The sequence below is a fragment of the Puma concolor genome, chromosome D1, assembly GCF_028749965.1.
Source record: "Puma concolor isolate L17-30 chromosome D1, mPumCon1.1.hap2, whole genome shotgun sequence".
NCBI classification, from domain to species: Eukaryota; Metazoa; Chordata; class Mammalia; order Carnivora; family Felidae; genus Puma; species Puma concolor.
Genome location: NC_141676.1, coordinates 13,185,206 through 13,194,919, shown reverse-complemented (window position 1 = coordinate 13,194,919; position 9,714 = coordinate 13,185,206). Strand labels below are relative to the sequence as shown.

General features: G+C 53.5%; 1 protein-coding gene across 3 annotated transcripts; it reads right to left on the bottom strand.

Annotated features, from left to right (window-relative positions):
- Positions 1–41: 41 nt before the first annotated feature.
- On the bottom strand, positions 42–9,711 carry SSRP1 (structure specific recognition protein 1). 3 transcript variants are annotated; one of them, XM_086677386.1, is made up of 17 exons: positions 9,561–9,711; positions 8,935–9,070; positions 7,822–8,007; positions 7,189–7,294; positions 6,469–6,659; positions 6,134–6,364; positions 5,903–6,006; positions 5,672–5,800; positions 5,207–5,428; positions 4,435–4,507; positions 3,888–4,026; positions 3,675–3,720; positions 2,366–2,495; positions 1,769–1,939; positions 1,502–1,590; positions 784–970; positions 42–544 (listed from the first exon to the last, which is right to left on the bottom strand). In XM_086677386.1, the coding sequence occupies exons 2-17, from the start codon at positions 8,986–8,988 to the stop codon at positions 473–475; spliced, it is 2,130 nt and encodes a 709-aa protein (XP_086533512.1). In that variant the 5' UTR covers positions 8,989–9,070; positions 9,561–9,711; the 3' UTR covers positions 42–472. The 3 variants fall into 3 exon arrangements, with proteins under 3 accessions (XP_086533512.1, XP_086533514.1, XP_086533513.1); XM_086677388.1 differs by lacking the exon at positions 9,561–9,711 and adding an exon at positions 9,196–9,398; XM_086677387.1 differs by lacking the exon at positions 9,561–9,711 and having other exon boundaries at positions 8,935–9,162.
- Between the last annotated feature and the right edge of the window lie 3 nt (positions 9,712–9,714).

Here is a 9,714-nt window from a genome sequence, read left to right as displayed (position 1 = left end):
TGGGGACAATACAACAGGGCTAGAGAGGAGGCATAAGGACATGGTTTCCAAAGTCAGTTCCCTTTATTAAATGTTGAATTTTCACAGACCAGAAATACAAAATAAAAGTAGAAATAGACCCCAGTTAGGAGCTACAGGCCTGATCGCACATGACCCCTGCTGCAGCAACTTGAACAGGAGAAGCAGCGGCTACATCCCTAAGGTCGGGAGAGCAGGCCAAGTGTTTCACCCTGCACTGCCCTGCCCCCCACCCAATCTCTCCCCAAATTATAAAGAGCCATCCTCGGAAAGCAGTAGAGGGAAAACGCCTCCCCTGCTGCCCCAGTTGAAGTGCACATCCCACCAGAAGAGCTTGTCCAGATGGCACAAAATCCAAGGACTACATTTCATAGGAGAAACTGGTACCAAAACACAGGTGGAGAGACTGCAGGTGTGACAGGGCAACCTCCAGAAGAGAGAATTTCCCCCTGCTCTACTCATCAGATCCTGATGCTGAGTCTTCTGAGCTGGGGGGAGTACTGGCCAGCTCCTCCTCTTCAGAGTCCTGAAAATCAAAGGTCTCTTAAGGAGAAAGGTTGAGTCCTGGTTGCCCTCCCAGGGAGCCACTTTTCAGTGATGGAAGGACCCCTAATTCCCTACTCCCTCTCCCTGAGCTGCAGCACTGGCCTTCAGACCTCCAATCTGCACTCCCTTCCCCCCTCATTACTCTCACAGACCTACCACGGCCCCTGGCCCCCAGCCAACCACCCCTCAGGGGCCCCTCATCCCAAACTCCTGCCTCACCTCGCTCCGCCTTCTCTTCTTTTTGCTCTTGTTCTCTCCAGAAGAGCTCTCATCACTGGACACAAACTCTTTGCTCTTAAAGCTCTCACTCAGCTGCCTTGACGACGACTTGGATGATGAACCCCTCGAGGGCGTTGATTTCTTTTCCACCTTCACCTTTACTTTCTTCTTCTTCTTTGACTTGTCCCTATAACAGCAAGAGGGAGAAGGGTCTGGGCCTTCAGACTCACCCACCAAAGCCAATCCACCCTAACTTTTAACAGAACTTTTCTCACTCACGGCCGCACTGCTATCTCACTATGAACACGAACAGCCAGCCAGGTCAGCCCCAAGAGCCCCAAGGGAGGGCATCCTAAGCAAATAACCAGAAAAATCACAGGCCGGAGCCTGAAGCAGTTGCACTCACAGACTTATCTGGCATCTCTTGCTTTGTCTTTAAAAGTTCATGTGAATGATGTTCCATCGTAATTGTTTGTTAATTCCACCATACCTTTGAATAAAACTGACCCTCATGAAAAGGGCCCCCTTTATCCTGTGACTTCAGCAATTCCCTAGCAAACTGCCCATACTTGGGTAATTGCCTACCCAGACTTGAGGAGCACTGCCCTATTGCGGTCAGAGCATACCTATTATCTTCAGCACCCTGATTCTCAACCTAGACCTGCAAAAATAGATGTCGAAAAAGCAATCACTGGGCCATTTTGTTCCCAACACTCACCTCTTAGAAGACTCACCCCGGCCCCCTTCATATTCTTTCATGGCTTTTTCATATTCCCTCCTGGCATCCTCAGCCTTGCGATCCCACTCCTGTCTCTCACGCAAACACACACACACACACACACACACACACACACACACACACACACACGAAAAAAAAAAAAAAAAGAGATAAGAATGAGGCCTCTTCCCTGACACAGGCAAAATCTATACAGAAAAGTTTCACCAAAGGCCCATCCCTGCCCCCTCTATCTCTGCTACCGCTCACCTCTTTCTTCTCTTTGGACATTCCCTTCCAGATCTCGCCTGCCTTCTTGGAAAGATCTGTGATACTGATGCCGGGATGGTCTGACTTGATCTTCTCTCGGCTGGCGTTGAGCCACAGCATGTAGGCAGACATTGGCCTCTTGGGGGCATTGGGGTCTTTGCCCTTCTTCACCTACATAAGAACCCAAATGCCTTCAACCATCTATTTCTCACAGACACCCCCATGTTCTCCGAAAGAAATTACTGACAACACCTACTTGGAGGAAAAACAGGGAGAAGGACTAAATAGGCATAGAGCTAAACTAAGGGCTCCCAATGACAGGAACCCTGTTTTCCTACCCCCAGTACCCAGTGCCTAGCTCACCAGGGGCCCCCTGCCTGGGGCTCCTGGGACAGAAGAAGCCAGTCTCCTAATTCAGATCTCCCAGAAGCTAATTATCTCAAAGGCCAGAGAGAAAACTTTCCAAGAAGATACTCCTCAAGGCCATATTCATTGGCCACAAAAAGCAGCCCCAGGCCCACCTGACAGGCCCCGCTGGTGGTGGACAGAAGGCAAAGGGAACGGCTTCCCCAACACCCTCCCAACCAGAGCGTGTACCTCCACAGGCTTCTTGCGGCTCTTGCGGTCCTTGGCCATCTTGGCCTTTTTAAGCTGCTTCCGTTTCTTCTCGTCCCGGTCACTGTCACCCTCATTACTGGAGGAGCTGGCAGAGGCGTTGCTGTCAAACCTGCCGGGGGGGGGGGGGGGGGGGGGGGGGGGGCTTAGACCCAGGAGTGAGGACAGCACCCCACAGCCTCAGGGCAAGAGGGAAATGGGTCTAAAGCTCCCTGCCCAGAAAAGGGGAGGCGGGACCACAGGACAGCCTCCACCATTGGTCTCCACCCTGCTTCCTCCTCTCCACTGAGGTGGCTTTGGGTCCCCTCCCCACACCGGCCCTGCCTCTTCACACCCAGCATGGCAACAGTCAACCAGTGAGACACAAAGTAACAAAGGCTTCAGCTGCTCTCTTTGGTCAAGGCCTAACCCACGACCTCCTCCACCCCCATACTCTTGGGGACAGACACTTGGTCTCATCTTGCCCGGAACATGCCCCAAGGCCTCTTCACTACCTCCTTTGAGCTACTTGTCTTAATCCACCCTAGAGTCTTTTGTGATGAAGGGACAATCATTATAGAAAAGGGAAAATTTTTTGTAAGTAAATATAACAAAATAAAATCTAGGGCCGCCCAGTGGGCTCAGTCGGGGCTCAGTCGGGAGAGCATACGATTCTTGATTTCAGGGTTGTGAGTTCAAGCCCCACACTGGGTGTAGAGATTACTTTAAAAGAAAAGGAAAAGAAACAGGAAAACTAACTTCAGTCCAAGTCCATCCATACCCATATAATTAGGTTCTTTAAAATACACAGGGAGGAGCACCTGGGTGGCTCAGTTGGTTAAGCTGCCAACTTCAGCTTGGGTCATGATCTCACAGTTCATGAGTTCAAGCCCAGTGTTGGGCTCTGTGCTGACAGCTCAGAGCCTGGAGCCTGCTTCAGATTCTGTGTCTCCCTCTCTCTCTGCCCCTCCCCTGCTCATGCCCTCTCTCTCAAAAATAAATAAAACATTTTAAGAAATAAAATAAAATACACAGATTCAGCAACCGACCCCAACACTCCCAGCTAGTGAGTGGGCAAGCACTGGCTCTTAGTGCCATTTTCTCCCCACTGCTTTTTTGGCTTTCCGACGTGCCTTGCACTTGCAAAGCCCTGGACGATTTTGAAAGCATTTCCGGGTGTTACCTCATTGGAGGTCACGTTCCCACCCTGGGTCAGTAGCTAATGCTGGGACACGAGAAATGTCCAGATATCTTCTGGTCCCTCAAGCTTACAGGCCTCCACCTCACCCCCGTGAATGGAACCAAAACTCACTCCTCTGCTACGTCTTCCTCCTCTTCACCTGGGTTGAATGACTCATCTGAAGAAGAACACGGGATGCATCAGCATCACCCCATACGGAGACCCCAGCCCCTACCCAGACACCCAGCTCTGGCCCCAGGCAAGAGTCTGACCGCCCCCAGCCCCAGCACCGCCGAGGCTAGCCCACTGGTACCCCCAGCCCCAGCACCGCCAAGGCTAGCCCACCGGTTTCTTCTCCTGAGTCATCGCTGCTGTCGTTGGCATTCTCTTCCCGGATCTTGCCCTCCTCCTTCATCCGCTCCAAGTAGGCATCATGCTGGTCCTCATCAGAGTCGGCATACTCGTCGTAGCTTGGGTTCATGCCCTAGCCAGAGAAGAGAGGCGAGTGAGGGCCGGCTCACCCTGGTGCAGAAGCCCTGTACACTCAAAAGCACACCCCCATGCCTGTGAGTAAGACCAGCTCCCAGAAGACCCTGGGGCCGGAATGTCCACACACAGCCAACATGCAGGGCCGATGCCCGAGGACTTCCTGCCAACTGGGTTAGTCCCAGCCCCTCCCACTCCCGGGCCCGCTGGGGGCTCCTGAGGGGCTGCAGAGGCTGCTCTAAGGTCATGCTGAGGAAACCTGCACCAGGAGGGGGGAAGGGTCACACGCACCTCTTTTTTCTATAAGGGTAAGAAGAAAAGAGAGAGTGAAGAAAAAGCCAGGAGAATCCATCCCTGCCCACCCCCGACAGGAGAAGAGGGTCATCCTTTCCACACACACAGATACCTCTTTTAATCCTCGGTTCTTGATGTTGAGTTTTTTTGCGTTGACAAAATCAAACAGTTTCCCATACTCCTCCCTGTGTGGGGAGAGGCACCATGTTACTAGATGGAGGGGCTGACGCAGGGGTGCATCGTGTGCTGGTCCGACACCCGTCGGTCAGGGCAGACCGTGGGGCCTGGAGCTGGTCCGACACCCATCAGCCAGGGCGGACTGTGGGGCCTGCAGCTGGCGAGCACGCTGCCCAACCTAACAGCCCACAGACCCCTGGGGGCAGCGGTGAGGGAGAGTCAGACACTAGTCTTCAAAGGAACCTGCAGTGTCAAGCATCTGGGAAAGAAAGGACGGGGAAGGGTGTGTACCTAGGCACCAGATATGCCCAGGGCAGGGGTAGAACATCAGGGAAAGGGACGTTCTCATCTTTGTACTAGTCTGAATTTCGTACTTCACAGGTTGTTATGAAGACTCAGCCTGAAGATGTTTGTAAGACGCTCAGCCCACAGTGAGCACTCAATAAACATTAGCTACTCTCTTCCCGGGCACAAAGCTCATTCCGGGAAAGGGAGAGATAGCATTTCCATCATAGGGGGAGTGGAGAAGAAGGGCTAGTACCAGACACCTAATATGGGAAACAATCTAAGTACAGAAAGTGATAGGCTTTCCTCCAAGAAGGACCAAATTCCAGGGACGCAAAAGAAAAATTCTGCTCAAGGCTTGAAAAGTTGGGGAAGAGTCACAGGCCCAGAATGCCTAGGAAGTGACTGGCGGAAGCCCTCACCTCTCAATGCTACTGAAGGTGTACTGGGTGCCCTGCTTGGTCTCAATTTCAAAGTCAAAGGAGCGAGTGGTGGTGGTGCCGCGGGCGAAGTTGACAAAGGAGATCTCATCGAAGCGGATGTGCACGGGGGGCTTGTGGACGTAGATGAAGCCCCGCTCCAGGGGGTACAGCAGTCCTGAGCTCGCCTTGTAGGAGCAGGTAATGCACTGGGCCCCTGAGTGCCTGGCGGAGGATGTGGGGAGCCCAGTCAGTGCCTACCTCAGCAGCAGGTGGCACAGAGCCAAAGGCACCTCTCTCAGCAGTGACATGAGTGTCCTCAGGCCCTCGCGTGAGGAAACCTCACTAGGCTGACCCCTAAGGAGACAGCTGACACCCATCATGGTCAGACCCAACCGGACCTCCAAGAGATGAGGTTCCCAGCACAGTGCCCCCTAGGCGGGCCAGAGCCCAGACCAGCACTCTCACCCTTGGAAGTTGCCTGGGACTGTAATCTTGCGGTTGACCAGGGCTTTCATGACCCGGCTGACCATCTCGTACAGGGATCCTGACATGTTCTTAGTGAGCCGCCCCTCAAAGCGCTTCTCCACCTCTTCCCTGCAAACAGAGGAATGCGAGGTCACAAGCACTGCTGCCTTCTAACAGCACGCCGGTCTCCTGCCAGGACAGCAGGGGACAAGGGTTCAGGGACACACTCACTCGTTCATGTTGAGAGTCAAGGAGATGTCCTCATCCTTGGAGAAGAGGAGGATCAGGAAGTGGTAACGGGTTTGGCCCTGCTTGATGGGGGGATCTAGGCTGATCTGGTAAGGAAGAGCCGACAAGGTTTAGCACCCCGAGAACTGCTGACGAACCGAACACCGGCAAGATCCATCTCCTAAAGACTCGGGCACAAACCAGGCTGATCCACCCCCACGGGCTTCTGCTTACCACAAAGAACATCTGGCGCTGGTCCTTGTGAGGCAGCAGAAAGAGACGCAGCACGGTGGTATAGGGGATCTTGTAGTCGAAGGTCTTGCCGTGCAGGTGCAGAAAGGTGGGGTAGATCCGAATGTCATAACGGCCTCGGGGAGTTAGACACTGCAGCTCCCGGAAGATGCAGATGGCGTCTCCAGTGGCCTGGATCACATCCGCCTTGGACAGCACGTTCTGGGCAAAGGCCTGCAGAAGTGCACACTGGTAGTCAGGCAGCGGCGACCTGCTCCCAGGCAGGCCAGGGCCTGCTCAGCACCATATGCTCCCAAGGCAAAGAGGGGAGGCCTCACCTCAACAGGGTCCACGCCATCCTCCTGGGTGGGAGGCACATAGAAGCGCACCTCCATGAGAGAGACCTCTGCATCGTCGTTCTGGTGGAATTCTAGTGTCACCTCATTCTTGCCTGTGGTACACTGGGACACGTTGCTCAGGGGGATCTCAAAGACCGGCTGGTCACCGATGTCAAAGGAAAGCAGCTGCCCTGAGGGGTAAGGGCTTATCGACCACAAGCTCCTTCCCTCAAGGTGTGCAGAAACAGCCTTCCCACCAGACTGCTGACCTCCTGAGGGTAGGGCCTGGGGCTGTTCTGTTCACACTGTCCCCCCAAGACGAGGCACACTGCCTCATACCCCCTTCGTCCTTAATAAATATATGATGAACTATAGGGGCACCTGGGTGGCTCAGTCGGTTAAACGTCCAGCTCTTGAATTTGGCTCAGGTCATGATCTCACGGTTCGTGAGTTCGAGCCCTGAGTCGGTCTCTGTGCTGGCAGCACGGAGCCTGATGGGGATTCTTTCTCTCTCTGCCTCTGTCTCTGCCCCTCCCCTGCTCGCGCGCTCTTTGCCTCTCTCTCAAAATAAACAAACATTAAAAAAATTTTTGTTGAGTGTATGATTAATTATAAACTGACAAGAAACCAGAAATAGTAGCAGAAAGGAGCAAAACAAGGTAAAGGCTGACATCCTTCATCGGACCTTCTCCTCCAAACCTTAGTCTTCCCAGGACTCACCACCAAACTTCACCGTTCCCCAGTTCCAGCCCTTCACACAGAGGTCCTTCTCCATAAGCTCAAGACGATAGTGAGTTTTGAAGAAATCTGAGAGTTTCTCAAACTCCTGTGGGTAGAGGGGAGAGAGCAATCCCTGTAAACCCCGGTGGCCTTAACACAAACTTAAGCATGCTGGGATTATCTGTGAGAAACTGCTTCAGTATCCTTTCTATCAGAAACCCAGGCTGTTGAAAGAAGTTGTTGCCGAGGACCAGACCCTCAGACCAGGGGAGGAGGAAAGTATATGAATAACATTTCTGGTTATAGGCCTCACAGTGCCCTCTGACTTTATAGAAGTACTGCTTTAACGAGAGAGAAAAAACGGAGTAAGACCTTTGACTCGAGCAGTTCAAAACGGAAAAAGAAAACTCAAACTAAAGCACTAAGACTCTGAATCTGGATAAAGGCAATGAGCAGAAACCACCAAAAATCTATAACGATAGAAAAGCTTCTGGAGTCAAAGCACAAGACACCCAAAGCTGAACACTGCTTAACGGCCTCGAAGGCCCTGCTCAAAGGAGCCCCAACTCTTTCTAGATCAAAAACAAACAAGATGGCATAGTAAAAAGGGCTTATGGCCACAGAACATCTCACCGATTCTCGGAAGCCGTCATACTTGTAGACATGGCCGTTCTTTGTAAGCAGTTTCAGTCCGTGGCCCAGGGCGACACGGCGCCAGATGCCTTCTGTCAACTCCCCAGCCTGGATGTTGTCCACTTTGCCCGTCTTACTATTCTTGAAGATGATACCCTGGCGGCTCAACCTCAGCCGACCATCATTCTGTTGGAAAAACAGGCCCAAATGGAAGGGTACAACGCACAGGTGTACCGGGCTCAGACAGTCCCACCCAACACCTATCCTGGGCTGGCCAGATACAGATGTGGGACCAATAGCTGCAGGGGCGAGAGTCAGAAAGAAGAGACAAATAACCAGGAAATCTGGATGCTAACACCAAATGCCGGCATCCAAAACCCTTGCGAGTCCTCGGTTTCAGCGCTCGGGACTGAGCAGGACAAGCGGTCCCTCTCAAGCTCAGATCCTGGGATTCCTATACAGTCGGTCTTTGAATTACAATGGCTCCGCTTAACAATTTTTCAACTTGACGGCGGTGTGAAAATGATACACGTCCAACAGAAACCGTTATCTGAATTTTGAATTTGTGTCTTCTCCCAAGCGAGCAGCATGTGGTACACTCTCTCATGATGCGGGGCAGTGGCAGCGAGGCATGGCTTCCCAGTCAGCCCCCACGATCACCAGCGTCCACAACCAACACACGCGCTCTGACTGACCGTGCTCTACCCATTGTTTAACTTTCACGACAGTATGCAATAAACCACGTGGGGTGTTCAAACTTTATTATAAGGTAGGCTCTGTGTCTGAGGATTCTGCACAGCTGTACGCCCATGTAAACATTCTGAAACCCTGCGTAAGGTAGGTTAGACTAACCTAGGATGTTCGTCAGGTTACACGTATTAAGTGTATTTTTGACTTAAAGGGGATTTTCACTTTACAGTGGGTTTGGAGGGACATAAGGGAAGTCGAGGAAGATCTATACACACTGCTTTCTGTTGGCAAAACACCGACTACGTTATATTCGGACTCCTTTTCCAAAGTAGCAACGTCAGCAAAGCAAGCTCTTGCAAATGGACAAAAAGTCTACTGTCCTTCCCTGTGTTGGCCTGTACTAAAAACCCAAGCTCTTCTTACCATGGAGCCTTTCACCTCCTGATAGATGTCGTTGAACTCCAGTGTTTCCGCCATACTGATGTGCCCCTGGTGGCCTCCACTGGGAGCTGGGCCCCAACTCCCGGCTGAGTGTGCAGATACTCAGCAGGCTGGGAATCTGAATTCAAGAGGGAGACGGAGAAACATCAAAGACGACACCTCACTCGACCCATGGACGGAGCCAGGGGGCAACCCCTGGCTGAGCCTGGGATGTCTCAGGATATCCTCTACCTGGGAACCTACAGGCAGGCCCTGCAGACTTCTCAAGGAGTCAGGCCCCGCAGGGGCTGGAGAACCCGGCCTGGAGGAGCGCTCACACCCGGGCCACAACCCTCTCCGGGCGCTCCGCCGGGAGCCATGGCAACGAGTAGCAGAACCCGGATCCTGCCCGGAGTTTGCACTTGGCCCGCGCCCGGACCCAGCTCCGAGCGCAAGGTTTCTCTCCCAGCGCTCCCACCGCGCCACGGCCCGGGACCCACGGTTCCCCCTCCCCCTAAAATGGATTCGCCCGCTGCCCGTGGATTCGAACGCGGAACGGTCCATCTTGAGCGTCCCGCGGGGGAGCGGGGCCCGCGCCCTCCGGGGACACGGGGCCGGAGACCACCCACCTTCTCAAGATGCAGCCTCGCTACGGCCCAGGTGCGGGCGGTGGGCGCGCTGGGGGACGCGGGAGGGGGGACGGGGACAAGGGGGACTTGGGGGGGGACGCTGGGGAAGCTTTTCCCGCGTGCGCGGCCCCGCGTCCCGCCACCGGAAGCCGTG

Excerpts from the sequence above, each read along its gene's own strand:
- SSRP1 (XM_086677386.1), bottom strand. The coding sequence starts at position 8,988 with ATGGCGGAAACACTGGAGTTCAACGACATCTATCAGGAGGTGAAAGGC. Across the intron at positions 4,508-5,206 it reads ACCTTCAGTAGCATTGAGAG|GGAGGAGTATGGGAAACTGT; the intron begins GTGAGGGCTTCC and ends CTCCCCACACAG. Across the intron at positions 545-783 it reads AGAAGAGAAGGCGGAGCGAG|GACTCTGAAGAGGAGGAGCT; the intron begins GTGAGGCAGGAG and ends TTTGATTTTCAG.